The sequence below is a fragment of the Ictalurus punctatus genome, chromosome 19 (genome assembly GCF_001660625.3).
Source record: "Ictalurus punctatus breed USDA103 chromosome 19, Coco_2.0, whole genome shotgun sequence".
NCBI lineage: Eukaryota > Metazoa > Chordata > Actinopteri > Siluriformes > Ictaluridae > Ictalurus > Ictalurus punctatus.
Window position 1 is genome coordinate 6,524,520 of NC_030434.2, and position 19,081 is coordinate 6,543,600.

The window sequence follows — 19,081 nt, forward strand, 5'->3', positions numbered from 1 at the left end:
CAACATCATTGTTGCCCTGGTTACGGAAACTCAGTCACTCGGTTCTTAAAAACTGTCTTCAACACAAATTCCCAGTGAAACACAAGAGTCTGTGGAGGTACAGGTGTGAGACGGGATACAGTTCTGTCCCTGACAATGAATACAACTCAAACTGTACAGTTTACTGTGGAGCAGAAGGCAGGTGATGATCATGTCCGAACGGCTAAAGAGCAGAGTGAATCACTTATTTCCTTTTACTTCAGATTTCCCATGAAGAGGATATGGCATGTTGCTCCTATTTAATACATTTTTATCTTATCTACTGAGTTTTCCTGAATACAATAAACTGAAAAAATCATCATAAAAGAAAGGCTCTTAGTCTAACTAGTAACAGGGGCACTCTCAATGCTGAGTTAGTAATCAGGTGAACGTGATCTGGGAAGTGGGTCATGTGACTGATCATGTGATGGAGTTTGTAGTTCCTTGTGCTGCTGGGAAATGGAGTTCAGTGCAGGTGTTTGGTTGTGGTGTGGAATTCTGGGAGTTGTTATGAAAGCAGGTGACTTAAGAATCATTTTCAGGTGCTATTAGGAAATATTTTGGGGCACTGTCAGTGTTAGCACCAAGCTGCCAGCTGCCACTGTAGGGCATCTGAGCAAGACCCTTAACCCTCTCTGCTCCAGGGGCTCTGTGTCATGGCTGACCCTGTGCTCTGACCCTAACTTCCTAACAAGCTGAGATATGTGAAGAAAAGTATTTCACTGTGCTGTAATGTACACCAATCAGTCATACCTTTAAAATTACTGACAGGTGAAGTAAATAACATTGATTATCTCGTTATAATGGCACCTGTCAAGGGGTGGGATGCATTAGGCAGCAGGTGGACAGTCAGTTCTCGAAATTGATGTACTGGAAACAGGAAAAATGGGCAAGTGTAAGGATCCGAGTGATTTTGACAAGGGTCAAATTGTGATGGCCAGATGACTGGGTCAGAGCATCTCCAGGTCTTGTGGGTTGTTCCCGGTATGTAGTGGTTAGTACCTACCAAAAGTGGTCCAAGGAAGGACAACCGATGAACCGGCAGCAGGGTCATGGGTGCCTAAGGCTCACTGATGCATGTGGGGAGTGAAGGCTAGCCCATCTGGTCCGATCCCACAGACGAGCTACCGTAGCACAAATTGCTGAAAATGTTCATGCTGGCTGTGACAGAAAGGAGTCAGAACACACAGTGTATCACAGCTTGATGCGTATGGGGCTATGTAGTAGACCGGTCAGGGTCCCCATGGTGACCCCTGTCAACTGCTGAAAGCACCTAAAATGAAAATGTGAGCATCAGAACTGGACCATGGAGCAATGGAAGAAGGTGGCCTGGTCTGATGAATCAGGCTTTCTTTTACATCAATTGGATGGCCGGGTCCGGAAAAATTGAAAATGACACGAAAACATGAATTCTGCTAAAATATATAGAGTAAGTTATACAGTCCTTTATAACAGAATACTACTGTGGCAGTGGGGGCGTGGTTGAGCATCAGATGTGGACAGAGAGTGGGCAAGGAAACTGGCAGTTAACGCGTGATGCTTCTCACCTGTGCCTTGTTACCGGTACTTATGTGTGTTTCTCTGTAATTTTGTATTACAGCAATAAACATAGTTTTATATACCATGTGTCTGTGTAGTTCCACTTCATGTATAACAAAAATTTTGTATAAAACCGTGAAGAAAAGAAATCTTCAAACTACAAAGATAAAATTAAAGATTCTAGATGTGAGTGTGAAATTGCCATGGTTTATTTAAATAAAAACACAAGATTTCCAAATATCCAACATAAAACCCGCAGTACTGTGGTAATAATAAATCATAATATTAAGAACCTTTTTAATTAATACCTGTTCTTCACCTGTTCTTTAATCATTTGTTTATGCATTTTTTAATCTCTAATTTATCTATTTCCCAAAGTAGATATTTGTCAAAGTGTTTTCAGTTTCTCTTTCTAACACTGTAACAGTAGAACAGTTATATTCAGCTTTACTTACATTGCTTTTCTGGAGGCTGCAATCACAGGCATCATCTTCAGAAGAACAGTTTCTGGTATCGTATCTGTACTGGTATATTTACTCAGGTCAAATTCTTCCAGCTCCTGTGCTGATGTCAGTAACACAAACACCAGAGCAGACCACTGTGAAGAGGAGAATTCACTTTGTTTTCCAGATTTCAGGTAGTGTTGCATTTCCTCCACTAGAGAATTATCACCCAGTTCATTCAGACAGTGGAACAGATTGATGGATTTCTCTGTAGGAAGATCTTCACTGATCTTCATCTTAATGTACTGAACTGTTTCCTCTATGCTCTGGGAGCTACTTCCTGTCTGTGCTACTAAGTCCTGTAAGAGTTTCTGATTGGACTTCAGTGAGAGACCCAGAAGAAATCGAAGGAAAAGATCCAGATGTCCAGTCTGACTGCGTAAAGTCTGATCTACAGCACTATAGTGTACATCTGAGATTGTAATTTTTTCCATCCACCATTTAGAGAACTGATGCTGTAAAAGAACATTTCTCTTTTCCATCATGAATGTCAGGTGCACATACAGAGCTGCGAGGTGCTCCTGAATGCTCAGATGAACAAAGCAGTACACTTTACTCTGGTGAAGCCCAAACTCCTCTCTGAAGATCTGCGTACACACACCTGAGTACACTGCTGCTTCTCTCACATCAATACCACACTCTCTCAGGTCTTCCTCATAGAAGATCAGGTTCCCTTTCTTCAGCTGCTGAAAAGCCAGTTGTCCCAGTTTAAGAAGCATTTCTTCATCACTCTCCTGCTTCTTTGAGTACTTTACTCTTATGATGTTTGTCTGAATGATGAGGAAGTGTGTGTACATTTGAGTCAGAGTCTTGGGGATCTCTCCACTCTCTGCTTCACCCAACATTCTCTCTAGAACAGTGGCTGAAATCCAGCAGAAGACTGGGATGTGGCACATGATGTAGAGGCTTCTTAATGACTTCAGGTGTGTGATGATGTTATTGGCCAGGCTCTGATCACTGATTCTCTTCCTGACGTACTCCTCCTTCTGTGGGTCATTGAACCCTCGTACCTCTGTGACTCGATGGACACACTCAGAGGGGATTTGATCAGCTGCTGCTGGTCGAGAGGTGATCCAGATGAGAGCAGAGGGAAGCAGATTCCCTTTGATCAGGTTTATCAGCAGCACATGCACTGATTCTGATTCAGTTACATCACACACTCTCACTGTCTTCTGGAAATCTAGAGGAAAACGACACTCGTCCAATCCGTCAAAAATGAACAGAACCTTTTCCAAACTGGACATTTCTGTTTCTTTTGTTTTATTAAAACAGACATGAAGGAGCTCCATCAGACTCAGTTTCTGATCCTTCATCAAATTCAGCTCTCTGAAAGGAAGTGGAAATATGAGGTGGATGTCCTGATTTACTTTCCCTTCAGCCCAGTCCAGAATGAACTTCTGCACAGAGACTGTTTTTCCGATGCCAGCGACTCCCTTTGTCAGCACAGTTCTGATGGGTTCGTCTTGTTCAGATAAGGGCTTAAAGATGTCGTTGCATTTGATTGGTGTTTCCTCTGTTGTTATTCTCCTGGATGCTGCCTCGATCTGTCTCACCTCATGTTCTTTATTGACTTCTCCACTGTCTCCCTCTGTGATGTAGAGCTCTGTGTAGATCTCATTCAGGAGTGTTTGGTTTCCCAGGTTTATTATCACTCCATTCAAACACTCAAACTTCTTCATCAGATTTAATTTGAACTTTTTCTGGAATTCATTCACAGCAGCAGATTCTGCGTCGTGCCTGTGAGATGGTGAAGTAGGAAGATGTGGTGAGACATGGGGTCGAACTAATATCTATGATCTAATCACTCTGCAGTTAATAACAGCAGAGAGGTTTATAATACCAGTGTCAGTGTCACAGTCATGTTGTTGGTTCTGATCTTACCCTGTATCTGTGATGATGATCTTTTCTATTCTGTCTCCTGCTCTCTGTGGAACACTGTGAACAAAAACTGTAGCTGTTAAAGAAGATAACTTCCATCACTTACACACTATAGTCTAAACCTTTACTTTAATTTTGTTACATTAATTATTTTTGAGTGCATTAACATTCAGAAAACACAGTGTTAATCTGGCCCTGTTTTAATTCTAGGTATTCAAGATGATTTCCTGTATGGACCTTAAGGATGTAATAAATCACTTTGAATGAGCATGTAATGTTTTCTAAACAGAGGCAAGTACACAATTTTGTAAGAAATTTTGCCAGAAAGCACAACAGGTATAAAATGCCCAACTATAGCCAAGATAATATCACAGTCTGGATGTGACGCCAGTCCATCAGACATGGGGACAATTTATGTTAGCCAATCCACGTAGTGGCATGTGTTTGGGAATATGGCAAAAGTGGGGGAATGGGGGCAGTGATCACTAGATAATGGTACATTCCGGGATCTGAGATAACTAGCTGTGATGGTGTGATTGTGATGGATTTAGGGTTGCCACATTCTACTAGGAAAAAACAGGGGGCACTTACTTTTACCAACCCCACCCCACACTGCCCTTTCTTGGCATGTTACCTCAAAAACAAGTGGTTGAATCTTTGTAGGATTTATATGGAATTATCATTGTAATGTGTGGTCATAGCAAAGATCAAATGTTTAAAATTGTTTTTCTTCAGTAGCTTCCTGCCTGTTTAACATATATTTTAAAGGTATTTCAGGAATACAAATTAGTAACAAGGAGGACTAGACTTCTTGGCGGCTTTTTATTTAGAGGCATCCCTGTCCATGACATTGAAGTCAAGTTATACATGTTAAACTGTTAAAATGTGGCTGTTGTAAACCATTTTCCTGCTTCTGTAGTTAGACAAATGTGTTATTTGAACAATATCTAGACTCAGAGAAGAATGATGATTGGACATTCTATAGATTATTGAATTATAAATCCTTTTGTAAGCTGAACAAAGTTAGATAGATAATTGTCCATTATAGGCAACTCCTCAGTAAGAACCTGATTGATGTAGAGCTACACAGGTTTGTTAAAGCAATATAAATTAGGCATGTTAGTTTACTAGCAAGCTAAGCCTGTTAAATTATTAGCACAACAATTTTATTTTATAGTTAGCTGCTTAGCTGAGATGAAACGACAGAGCAACTCGGACCACAATTATTTCTCTGAACTCCTGTAAAAACAACCATCTTCTGCTGGCTTGGAAAGGTTGATAGTATTCACAATGTGAGATTTTAGACAAAAAATTCTGGCATTTAAAAATCACTAAAGTCCTGCTATTTCTTGTTTGCAACTCAAGTTTCCACAAGTTATTACAATTCCACTGTGTTTTGTTTCCGGGAATATACGTCAGAGGGAGACATCAGATTGACGTGTCTCACTCAGAGGTCCAGATTGGTTGATCACAGTAGGGATTCCCAACGGTTTAGTTATGTATTGGTGTATTGCAAAATCATGAGTTCTGTTAAAATGCAGACAGTAAGCAATACAGTCCAGTACAACAGAATACTACATACCATGATATATAATATAATAAATTCTAGTTTTATGCCAGAATTTCCCTTTAACTGTGACTTTAGCAGTGACATTAACAGTGAGGAGATGTTACCTGTGTAGAAGTGAGGAGTCTTCATCTTTAAACTGCACAGGAATATTCATAGACCAATCACTCCTCATGGAGATACGGCTGGGTGCTGGTGATTCTGATCTCTCTCCCTGGAGTTTACTGCACAACATTATAGACAGTCCTTTAGTGAGTTATATACACTCTTTACAGTTTTAACTACACTCTAAAAATAGTTCAGTGGCTTTGTAAATATCACAGTAATAAAAAGCTTTACTACCTTAATAAAATCTCTGAATATCACTTAAGTGATTGAGTTGGACATACCAATATATAGAGTTGGGGTAGTCGATCCCGGACTCGGAATCGAGTCCAATTATGAACAAACTTGGACTTGTCACGCACACCAGTAAATTTGACACGGACTCTGACATTTTGGTCTCTGAAATTTTTCCGAGTACAGTCGAGTCCACGTCATGTGTAACACAGGGGCGCAACCTGGCCTGGACATTGGGGGCTGTAGCCCCAAATAATTTTCCACTTGTTTGTCACTACGTAACTGAACGTCAAAAGAAGTAAAAGAAGACTACCTGTAATTTTGTATCTTCAGTGAATGGAGGTGAGACCAATCAGACAGGGTTTACAGGAAAATACATGGAAATACTTGTGTCCTCAATTCCGCCAAATGCTAGCTTACTGTCAGTGTGAGGAAAAATGGATATACACCGATTTTTTAAAAAACAATAAATATGTTGAAACTGAAACAGTAACATCCTCTAATGCTGAGCAGGAAAATAAGGTGTGTAAATGTCTATATGAGTTTGTGAACATGTATATGTGAACATGATATGAGCAGAGCATAAGGACAGATAACGCACTTTGATAGCATAGTCGTGGATCCCATTGGCTAGCGACATCAAACTAGCCTAGTCTCGTGTTACATTGCCAAAAAGTTTGACATTTTATCGGTCTGGTAGAGACATATTTTATGATAAATCCAACTTTTTGTCCAATTTTCAAATTTTTTAAGCAATTATCCCTCACATGCAAGACAAAAATGCATGCAAACAGGCTATTTAGAAGTATGTTTTAAAAAGTGTTATTTGATGGTGTCACAATCTCCCCTGCAGATGGCGCTGTGGCTGCAACATGCAGAGGGAGCCGGAGGGTGCGCGCGTGCTCGAGATTACGTAATAAGGATTGTTTTCTATGGACACGTGCCTTTGTTTTGGTTTTGTTCTGTTCCTGTTCAGGTATTGGTTGACGTTCGAGGGTGTGTCATTATTGGTTCCAGCTGTCTGTACTCAAGTGTGATTATGTTTGTTATTTAAACCCCTTGTGTTGCTGTGCACGCCACGCAGTATTAAATGAAGGTATAGGTGAATACGTTTAAGTATGCCATGTCTGTGTTAGCTACCTTGATGGTAAGCGGTCGTGTTTTCGTGTCCTGTTCTTGTTCCATGCCTCAATTCTAGTTTCATGTACAGACCTTACATCTGCCAGATTAGACCGTGTTGCATGTGTATGGACTGTTGTTCTAGAATAAAGACTTGAACCTGCAATTGCTTCCGTACGAGTCCCGTTTCGTAACAGAATACTATGCCTAAATCATGAAAGCAGCAGGAGGACGGAGAAAACATCGGGCCAAGAAGTCTATGCCAACCGTCCCTGCTTTGGACTAAATTCAATTTCCACAGTGGACATTTATGGAGATTCCTGATCCATTTGACAGATTTTTCGGCTACCTGGAATATTTCCTTGTGGTTATCAGTTCTATTTCTCCAGCCTATTAGACCCCAAACTAGAGGGGGAGCAACGGCTCCAATTCCTGTGGTCCCGGCTCTTTGGACCAGCCTGTCAGTGGGTGCAGCTCCTATTGGCCAAGGAATGTAGGAGCCTTGAGTAGTGTAGCACAGTTCGTGAGAGAATTCATGATGCGGTTCAGGAGTCCGGAATTGAAGGCCGACCTGGAACATCTTTTGGGGGGCTCAGCCTGGCAGATAAACCTACCCTGCCATTCACCCACTACTATATGCAGGCAAAGGAGGTAACTGCACCTTAAGAGCTTCAACTAGGGGTCAACATGATGACCTCCGAGCTCCAGCATGAGACCCATGAGAAGGTCTCAGCTCCGGAGCTCCAGCCTGAGGTCAACGTGGCGACCTCAACCCCAGAGTTTCAGCCTGAGACCTCTGAGGGGGTCTTGGCTCCAGAGCTCCAGCCCAAGGTCAACGTGGCAACCTCGGAGCCCCAGGCCGAGGTTAACGTGGCGACCTGGAGCCCCAGCCAGAGATCAACGTGGCGACCTCAGAGCCCCAGCCCAAGGTCACTGTGGCAACCTCGGAACTCCTGCTAGAGGTCAACGAGATTACCTCTCAAGGCATGTTCATGTTCTGGGTCATAGAGATGGCCTCTCATGCTAAGTTCCTGCCCAGGGTCAATGAGACGGTCTCTCATGCTAAGTTCCTGCCCAAGGATGAAGAGGACGTCGCCCCAATGTCCCGTCCCACTGAGGAAGCTGTCCTGCTGTCCTGTCTCACTGAGGGAGCTGTCCTGCTGTCCTGTCCCGCTGAGGAAGCTGTCCCGCTGGCCTGTCCCGCTGGCCTGTCCCACTGAGGAAGCTGTCCCGCTGTCCTGTCCTGCTGAGGACGTTGCTCTGAGTTCCAGCCCCTCAGAGGATGTTGCCCCAAGCTCCAACCCCGCAGAGGATGTCGCCCCGAGCTCCAGCCCCGCAGAGGACGTCGCCCTGAGCTCCATCCCCTAAGAGGACATCGCCCCGAGCTCCAGACCACAGAGGATGTCACCCTGAGCTCCACCCCCACTGAGGATGTCACCCCGAGCTTCAGCCCTGCTGAGGACATCACTCTAAGTTCCAGCCCCGCTGAGGGCGGTGCTCCGCCTATCTGTTTCACAGTGGAGGCCACTCAGTTTCCTGGTTCAGCAAAGGACAGGTTACCCAGAGGACCAGGACAGCCATTGGATGGGAGTGTTCTTTGGCACTGCGGGAGGAGCGCCTTTGGCGGTGGGTACTGTCACGATCTCCCCTGCAGATGGCGCTGCGGCTGCAACATGCACAGGGAGCGGGAGGGCACGCGCATGCACGAGATTATGTTGTAAGGATTGTTTCCTATGGACACGTGCCTTTGTTTTGGTTTTGTTCTGTTCCTATTCAGGTATTGGTTGACGTTCGAGGGTGTGTCATTATTGGTTCCAGCTGTCTGTACTCAAGTGTGATTATGTTTGTTATTTAAACCCCTTGTGTTGCTGTGCACGCCACGCAGTATTAAATGAAGGTATAGGTGAATACGTTTAAGTATGCCATGTCTGTGTTAGCTACCTTGATGCTAAGCGGTCGTGTTTTCCTGTCCTGTTCTTGTTCCATGCCTCAATTCTAGTTTCATGTACAGACCTTACATCTGCCAGATTAGACCGTGTTGCATGTGTATGGACTGTTGTTCTAGAATAAAGACTTGAACCTGCAATTGCTTCCGTACGAGTCCCGTTTCGTAACAGAATACTATGCCTAAATCATGGAAGCAGCAGCAGGACGGAGAAAACGTCGGGCCAGGAAGTCTATGCCAACCGTCCCTGCTTTGGACTAAATTCAATTTCCACAGTGGACATTTATGGAGATTCCTGATCCATTTGACAGATTTTTCGGCTACCTGGAATATTTCCTTGTGGTTATCAGTTCTATTTCTCCAGCCTATTAGACCCCAAACCAGAGGGGGAGCAACGGCTCCAATTCCTGTGGTCCCGGCTCTTTGGACCAGCCTATCAGTGGGTGCAGCTCCTATTGGCCAAGGAATGTAGGAGCCTTGAGTAGTGTAGCACAGTTCGTGAGAGAATTCATGATGCGGTTCAGGAGTCCGGAATTGAAGGCCGACCTGGAACATCTTTTGGGGGGGCTCAGCCTGGCAGATAAACCTACCCTGCCATTCACCCACTACTATATGCAGGCAAAGGAGGTAACTGCACCTTAAGAGCTTCAACTAGGGGTCAACATGATGACCTCCGAGCTCCAGCATGAGACCCATGAGAAGGTCTCAGCTCCGGAGCTCCAGCCTGAGGTCAACGTGGCGACCTCAACCCCAGAGTTTCAGCCTGAGACCTCTGAGGGGGTCTTGGCTCCAGAGCTCCAGCCCAAGGTCAACGTGGCAACCTCGGAGCCCCAGGCCGAGGTTAACGTGGCGACCTTGGAGCCCCAGCCAGAGATCAACGTGGCGACCTCAGAGCCCCAGCCCGAGGTCACTGTGGCAACCTCGGAACTCCTGCTAGAGGTCAACGAGATTACCTCTCAAGGCATGTTCATGTTCTGGGTCATAGAGATGGCCTCTCATGCTAAGTTCCTGCCCAGGGTCAATGAGACGGTCTCTCATGCTAAGTTCCTGCCCAAGGATGAAGAGGACGTCGCCCCAATGTCCCGTCCCACTGAGGAAGCTGTCCTGCTGTCCTGTCTCACTGAGGGAGCTGTCCTGCTGTCCTGTCCCGCTGAGGAAGCTGTCCCGCTGGCCTGTCCCGCTGGCCTATCCCACTGAGGAAGCTGTCCCGCTGTCCTGTCCTGCTGAGGACGTCGCTCTGAGTTCCAGCCCCTCAGAGGATGTTGTTCCAAGCTCCAACCCCGCAGAGGATGTCGCCCCGAGCTCCAGCCCCGCAGAGGACGTCGCCCTCAGCTCCAGGCCCGAAGAGGACGTCGCCCCGAGCTCCAGACCACAGAGGATGTCACCCTGAGCTCCACCCCCGGTGAGGATGTCACCCCAAGCTTCAGCCCTGCTGAGGACATCACTCTACGTTCCAGCCCCACTGAGGGCGGTGCTCCGCCTATCTGTTTCACAGTGGAGGCCACTCAGTTTCCTGGTTCAGCAAAGGACAGGTTACCCAGAGGACCAGGACAGCCATTCGATGGGAGTGTTCTTTGGCGCTGCGGGAGGAGCGCCTTTGGCCGGGGGTACTGTCACGATCTCCCCTGCAGATGGAGCTGCGGCTGCAACGTGCACAGGGAGAGGGAGGGCACGCGCATGCACGAGATTATGTAATAAGGATTGTTTCCTTATTTCCTTATTATTCCTTATCCAATGTGCCTTTGTTTTGGTTTTGTTCTCTTCCTGTACAGGTATTGGTTGATGTTCGAGGGTGTGTCAGTATTGGTTCCAGCTGTCTGTACTCAAGCATGATTATGTTTGTTATTTAAACCCCTCGTGTTGCTCTGCACACCGCGCAGTATTAAATGAAGCTATAGGTGAATACGTTTAAGTATGCCATGTCTGTGTTAGCTACCTTGATGCTAAGCGGTTGTGTTTTCGTGTTCTTTTCTTGTTCCATGCCTCGATTCTAGTTTCATGTCCAGACCTCGATTATATCTGCCAGTTTAGAACGCGTTGCATGTTTATGGACTGTTGTTTGAGAATAAAGACTTGAACCTGCAATTGCTTCCGTACGAGTCCCGTTTCGTAACAGATGGAGAACAATCTGGGTTCAACCACAGATGATTAACAGGTTCAGCTAACACCCCTGGTGTAACATGAAAAAATAGATAAGAAAAAATAAATAACAACATAAAGGTAAGATATCAAGAAATTAATTAATCTCCCTGCTTGACCAGGGGCTTTCTGTGCCACACAGTTGAAATGTGCACACAGAAATTCAGCTCATCATGCGAGTACCGGAGTGAGATCTCTTTTTAGCGGCTTATTACGCTTGGACGGTCAAATAAATACACACACGATGTCAAAATGCAGATCTGGCTGAGTATTCATTCAAACACAGTCAGTTTTGTCTTAAGTGTATGTAAACAGTTGGGAAAAAAATTGGAGGTGTGTCAGTACAGTATATTGGATCTGCACATTAGGTTTTAAAGTGACAGCAGTCTAATAAACCTGCTGCTGTGTGTGTCATTAATGTTCTTCAAACAACAAAAGACAAAGAGAAAATCACTCACTCATTTGACTGAATAACCTGAATAAATTTGATAAGAATCACTGTATATGTCACACAGTGAAGTCTATTTTATTTTACATTTAATTTCTTTATTCAATTTCCATACTATTTCTTACTTGATTACTACTGATAGACCTAACTGAGAAAACACATCGTTATCGTGAAATATGATTGTAGTCATATCACCTGCCCCTAAACATTACCATTTGGTGGCTCCAGTCCTGAATTTCGCGTAAAATGTGAAATGTACTTCTTAATATAGTAAATATCATAAACCCTGCTGATAGGGATTTATTTTCATTTTAGGAATAAAAATGAAATAAAGTTACAAGAACAGAGCTGTGTTCAGAAATGAGTTTGTTGTCATTCATAGAGAGATTAAAATCATTGATAAAGCATGAAGCTTGTTATGACATGCTGCTATATGTAAATCTACTCTGTACTCTCTCTCTCTCTCAGTCTGCATAACTGTGGGGGAGAGGCAAATCACTGAAATGTCAACTTGAAGACACAATATAGTGTGATACAATAACAAAACAGGTTAATTTGTATTTTCATACACTTGTAATATAATAAAAGTTCTACATATACCTCTATATCCTTTTTTTCTTTGAAATAATATTTTGATAGGAAACTAGTCGTGGTGCTGATGACATGAAATAAAAATATTAAATGGAAATGGCAAGATGTAATAGTGGTATTTTTTGTTACATTTTTGTTGCCATTGATTTGTGAAAGTTAAAATATTAATTTAAACAGCTCAGTGTTGTGTTTACAATTGCAATTTCAAATCTTTTTTCAATTGAATTACTTTCTGCACTTGACCGAACTCGAATTGGACTTGAGTCCGACTTGAGTCGGACTGTATTGGTTAAGGACTTGGTATCGACTTGAACTCAACAAAGGTGGACTCGGACCCAACATTACCAATATAAATGCTTAAAAATCCAACAGTCTAAAACTTACATCTATTATTTAAGTTTATTTCACAAAAAGAAATTACCATTTGACTAACAAATTATATTTTTAAGATATATTTAATATTTTTGGTAAATTTCAGTCAAAATATTTGAGAATGGAGTAATTATACAGATCAGTTTCAAGAAATACATTAATACTCATTCCATATCAATATTCTTTATCTTTAACAAGAACTTATGAAATTGAGTAAGTTACATGTATAAACATCATGTCGTAGACACAATTAATATTCGGCAAAGAGAGGGAACTCTGCTTTTCTATCTGTGCAACATGTGGCAACAAGCAAGGAAACACAATGGTGAGAACCACCTGGAAGACTCCTTGCAAATCCTGGTAAGAAGCCAGCGAGAAAAGTTAACAAAATATTGACTGTGTCTTCGTGCATACATAACTATAGGTATAATTTTCTGAATACTGTCTCAGCCATGCTGTCATATCACAGATAGCAAGGAGATGTCGATTCAATGTCTATTTTTAGTTGTATAGGTCAGAATCAGTCATCAATTAATTTTCAATGTTGAATCAACATTCACTGTTTGGTCGGTTCATCAGAGCGTGATCAGGTTGAAAATAAAACATCTATACATTGAAACAAGGCTGATTCTACAACATATAACGACGACCTATCACTGAATGTTAAAGGCTTTCCACCTTTGTAAGCTTTTGTATTTAACCATTGTATTTAACCATTCATGGTGCAGAATAACACCGTCAAATCAAATCCCAGACAAATCCTGTCATCTACTGACACTAATGTTGTTCCACACTTGTATGCCTTCTTTTGTGGAACAACTGAAGACAAAAGTCATACAGTTTTCTTCAATTCAGCTCACTGTTTTTGTAGAATGAACAATGACTACGTTTACATGGACAGCAATAATCTAATTATTGACCTTATTCTGAATAAGACAATACTGTGATTAAGGTGTTTACATGAGTTGCTTTTAGAATATTCCTTTCATGTTCCCATTTTACATGTTATAGAACATAAATCAATTAACAGCACACGTCATTACGTGTCACGTAAATACTCCACATGACTTAATTCGATTTGTGTTTACTTCAAGTATGATTTTAGTCAGATCGGGGTAATCAATAATCGCTGTTTACAAGGTAGTTTCTTAGAGTATTGTCTTAATTGGGTTAATATCTGATTATTGTCCATGAAAATGTTCTGAGTGTTACATATGTCATTTGCAAAGTAAGCCAGTTTGAGTTTAGACTTAATATCATGTGTTACAGTGCATCCGGAAAGTATTCACAGCGCTTCACTTTTTCCACATTTTGTTATGTTACAGCCTTATTCCAAAATGGATTAAATTCATTATTTTCCTCAAAATTCTACAAACAATACCCCATAATGACAACATGAAAGAAGTTTGTTTGAAATCTTTGCAAATTTATTAAAAATAAAAAACCAAAAAAGCACATGTACATAAGTATTCACATAAGTGCCATGACACTCAAAATTGAGCTCAGGTGCACCCTGTTTCCACTGATCATCCTTGAGATGTTTCTACAACTTGATGAACTTGAAACATTTCTGCAGCATTAAAGGTCTCAATGAGCACAGTGGCCTCCATCATTCGTAAATGGAAGAAGTTTAGAACCACCAGGACTCTTCCTAGAGCTGGCCGCCAAGCCAAACTGAGTGATCTGGGAGAAGGGACTTAGTCAGGGAGGTGACCAAAAACCCGATGGTCACTCTGACAGAGCTCCAGTGTGTCTCTGTTGAGAGAGGAGAACCTTCCAGAAGAACACCCATTTTTGCAGCACTCCACCAATCAAGCCTGGACGGTAGAGTGGGCAGACGGAAGCCACTCCTCAGTAAAAAACACATGACAGCTCGCCTGGACTTTGCCAATAGGCACCTGAAGGACTCTCAGACCATGAGAAACAAAATTCTCTGGTTTGATGAAACAAAGATTGAACTCTTTGTCCTGAGTGGCAAGCGTCATGTCTGGAGGAAACCAGGCACCACTCATCACCTGACCAATACCATCCCTACAGTGAAGCATGGTGGTGGCAGCATCATGCTGTGGGGATGTTTTTCAGTGGCAGGAACTGGGAGACTATTCAGGATCGAGGGAAAGATGAATGCAGCAATGTACAGAGACATCCTTGATGAAAACCTGCTCCAGAGCGCTCTGACCTCAGATTGGGGCGAAGGTTTATCTTCCAACAGGACAACGACCCTAAGCACACAGCCAAGATAACAAAGGAGTGGCTACAAGACAACTCTGTGAATGTCCTTGAGTGACCCAGCCAGAGCCCAGACTTGAACCCGATTGAACATCTCTGGAGAGATCTGAAAATGGCTGTGCACCAACGCTCCCCATCCAACCTGATGGAGCTTGAGAGGTCCTACAAAGAAGAATGGGAGAAACTGCCCCAAAATAGGTGTGCCAAGCTTGTAGCATCATTCACAAAAAGACTTGAGGCTGTAATTGGTGCCAAAGGTGCTTCAACAAAGCATTGAGCAAAGGCTGTGACTACTTGTGTACATGTGCTTTTTTTGTTTTTTATTTTTAAGAAATTTGCAAAGATTTCAAACAAACTTCTTTCATGTTGTCATTATGGGGTACTGTTTGTAGAATTTTGAGGAAAATAATGAATTTAATCCATTTTGGAATAAGGCTGTAACATAACAGAATGTGGAAAAGTGAAGCGCTGTGAATACTTTCTGGATGCACTGTATACTTGTCAAATTTGAGAAATAAATGTTTGATTAAAATGTTCATGTGTGTACAGTTGTTTTATGTTTTATCATTTGGTTTCATTAGATAATTTGACCTCAAGTAAAGTACTCCTGGAGTAAAGGGTAAATACAGTTTAAAAAAGTAACTGTAACATTTATTTTGATAATTAATAGTCCAGTATCAATTAAATTCATTTAAAAAGATTTAGTAAATGTAGCACATTCATTTTGTTAAATAACAGTAATTTTCTGTTACATCTATGTAGGGATGGGCGATATTTTATCGTTTGCGATATGTGGTAGAAATTCTCCCCACAATAAGAATGAGTCTTCCCGCAATAATAATGGTAAAGCCGAGTTGATGACGTATTTCTCTGTGCGACAGTGCAGAGCGAAAACAAGTACGGCGGAAGGCGGACGTGAAGCTGAGGAGGAGTTTATCGCTAAACAAGGAGCTACCACTACAATCTGGAACTGGTTTGGTTACAGAAAATCAGTTTTACTTTTTGATCAGTGGTTCTCAACACAGGGGGCAGAGATCGGAAGGGGGCACAAATTGTTTTCAAGAAAGAAAGAAAAAACAGACGGGCATCATTTGTGTATTTTATTGCTTTCCATATAGAATGTGTATAAATGAAAAACCCTGTGTTCCCTCTCCCTCTGTATTTTCTTTTTGCTGGGGAGAGGCAGAGCTTAGTCTGCCTTTTATCTAGCTGTCAGTGCAGACCAGTGTTGCCAACTTAGCCACTTCAGACCCCTTTAGTGACCAAGAGGATTTTTTTTTTGTTTTGTTTGACAAAAAAAAGCACCTAGTGACAAATCTTGTGACTTTTTGGACAAGCCTTAGCAACTATCCAAATGTGGCCTGTACTGTTCTGCAAGTGTGAGGTCTTGCTTTCCTGCTGCACTCTCACCTCTCTCTGCGTCTGCTCTGTTCAGTGAGGGGCTGAGAGCCGGTGCAGCACATCCCGGTGATCGCACTGCAGCTGACATAAACGTGAATGTAAAAATAAACAAGCGCACATGTCCCACTGACTGAATTAACAATGTCCTGGATCACGACGTGCGCCCTTCGTCCCAATTTGCATAATTCGTATGCGAATGTTTTTAGAATGCAAGAAGAATGGAATGCAACATGTTTTACATATAAAATAATACACATTATTACAGCCTAGTTCTCCTTTTCAAAGTAGTTCTAGTGTTCAGAAACACTTTTGATCGTTCATGTTCCATACCGCTCCGTTATATAGTTTTATGTATTTCTGAGGCTCTCAAGACTGCATGCAGCTGTCACTTGTAGCCAAAAACAGTGGTGCATGGCACGATATTTATATCCTCACTGATATCGTTATCGCAATAAATACCAGAAAATCTTGTGATATAGTTTTAAGTCCATATCACCCATCCTTACATCTATGTAGCTTTTCAATTCTATCTACTCATTTTTATTAGGGGTTTTGACTTAGGGCTACTACTGCATTGACTTAGGATTTTAATTATATGTACTCAAATTTATATGTAATGGTAATAAATACAGTTATTCAGATCTACTTCATATTTTTTTATTTACATTTACTCAAATCACAAGGTATATTTCAGTGATTTCACAGCTTTAAAATTTACTCAGTATTTTAAGAGTAAAAATGTTTTACCATAAATATTTGAGTAGATCATAGTTTAGGTTTGTAGAGTGTGAATTCTTCATTTAATGAGGACTTAATTTTACATTCAATGAGCTGAATCTTAGTACTTAGATTGCCATCCCACTTATCTAATGGAATTTCCCTGTGACATTAGCAGTAACATTAACAGTGAGGAGATGTTACCTGTGTAGAAGTGAAGAGTCTCCATCTTTAAACCTCAGAGGAGGATCCATAGACCCATCACTCTTCATGGAGATACAGCTGGGTGCTGGTGATTCTGATCTCTTTCCCTGGAGTTTACTGCACAACATTATAGACAGTCCTTTAGTCATTTATATACACTCTTTACAGTTCTTTAACTAACTTGTTAATTTAATGACAACTTAATTTTTCTTACATTTAATGGAATCCAACAATTATCATTCTTAGTGGTGATTGTTAACATTACATTAACAGTAAAACTTATGCAAAGTTAATCCTTTCATATGTACTTAATAAATAATTTAGATGGGAATATTTAATGACTAGAATACAATGACATGTTAGGTTACCGTCTTTTTTCTGAAGGTGGGGAAACATTATCTGTGTCCAGATCAGGAGTCTCCATCTTTGAATATTAGTAAAGTTTGCAAAAACACAGTTGAGTCCTGAAGAGTCTGATCTCTTCTGCTGGAATGGATCACACTCCTAGAAAACACACAAACAAATGTACAGTTAAACTTTACAACAATTTTCACTTTTTGTATAATTTTGACAGATGCATTAAAATCACATGCTCCCCATACACATATCTGAACTGTCTGCTTATATTATGGTGGTATATGTATATATATGTTTATTACTGAACGCTCAGTAAAACTAAGGTTCTTGGTTATAATCCAAACATTAACTTCTCTGTAATAGAGAGATAATCCACAAGAATAATCCAGAAAACAGGCCAGGGTCTATAGCACATAATACCCATCACAGAGAGTTGATACTCTGAACTTAAATGCATGTTAACATGGGCAAAACTTCACAAAGACTATTTGAGAAATGGCAAGCTTATCCCTTTAACAGGCACACAATTAAATACTTGTACAAAAATGTACTTAATTATGGGGTCAGAATTTCATTGACTGTTTTCAAATTCACACTTTAGATTAGGAGTTAAGGACATCTAATGGCCAGTTGAGTTTCCTGTTTAAGGTAATAACCAAAGGGCATATTAAACACACTGGACCAGTAGTATGGTTTTACTTTTTGAAACTACAAATTTAATTCATTTTTATTGTAAACTTTTTCAACTGCACATATTTTTAGGTATTTAGTCTCTCACATACCCTATAGAAAACAAACTAACAAATACAGCAAAATAAACATATACTATACATCTTTTACACATAGTTGGACTTTATTCTACATATTCTTGTAGAAAAAATACATGACGCCCTGATGTTGACACTCGCTTACTGAGATAGGAGCTACACCGGGATCTTGCTCAGTTACATTTTTATTATTATTTTGCTTTAAAAGCTCTAAGGCCATAAGTTAACTAAGCTAACTGGCACTTGTGGTTTTGTAGATAGCTGAGCACACACTGTTTCTCCTTGATCTCGTAGGATATGATGCATATATACACTGGTGTATTTTATATAAGATTGCTCTCCCTCCAGAATATTTCATTTTAGCAGCAAGAAAACTGGTTTGTTGTCAAAAGTGGAATGATAGGTGCACCACACATGTTACTATGGCAACCAGTAGGAATGCCTACTGGTGACTTCATGGTACAGTGACTGCGACTTGCAGAGATAAAATCTCTGAATGTAGCTTTAAGTGTTTGAATGTCCTCCTTTACTTTTTCTGAATATCCTGATTTGTTTTAATCGCTCGCTGTTAGTTTTTTTTTCTTTCAGTCATTGAATTTGAAACTGTTTTAATTCTTTTAACCTGAATTTTTGACAGCTTGAATTTGCATGTTTCCCTCCAAGCACCTGTTTTACTGTTTTACCTGCTGCAGATTTCCTACAGCTGAATTTACAAGAGTTTTATTCACAATAGATCATCATTATTTTTATATAAAGTCATTTATAATAAAGAAATCACTCACCTTTAGTCAACAGTCCTTGTTGTGTGACATTAATATCACTGTTTCTAACTTTTTCCAACCGCTCCACAAAATGTACTCGAGTTTGAGAGAGAGATGCTTTCACTTTAGGAAGGAGGATTCATTACAGGTGACGAGTCGTTTGGGAATGAGTCGACTCTTTGTGCCA

The 19,081-nt window shown here is 41.3% G+C and overlaps 1 protein-coding gene across 1 annotated transcript in view; it reads right to left on the reverse strand.

Moving 5' to 3' along the window:
• The window catches only part of LOC128635406 (NACHT, LRR and PYD domains-containing protein 12), a 29,235-nt gene extending 10,225 nt beyond the window's left edge, over positions 1 to 19,010 (reverse strand). The window contains exons 1-6 of the mRNA XM_053688282.1: positions 18,916 to 19,010; positions 17,378 to 17,513; positions 17,010 to 17,126; positions 5,613 to 5,729; positions 3,942 to 3,995; positions 2,013 to 3,797 (exon numbers count right to left, since the gene is read on the reverse strand). Coding sequence (XP_053544257.1) covers positions 2,013 to 3,797; positions 3,942 to 3,995; positions 5,613 to 5,729; positions 17,010 to 17,126; positions 17,378 to 17,433 — 2,129 coding nt within the window. The 5' untranslated portion in view covers positions 17,434 to 17,513; positions 18,916 to 19,010. The remainder of the gene's footprint in view (positions 1 to 2,012; positions 3,798 to 3,941; positions 3,996 to 5,612; positions 5,730 to 17,009; positions 17,127 to 17,377; positions 17,514 to 18,915) is intronic.
• Between the last annotated feature and the right edge of the window lie 71 nt (positions 19,011 to 19,081).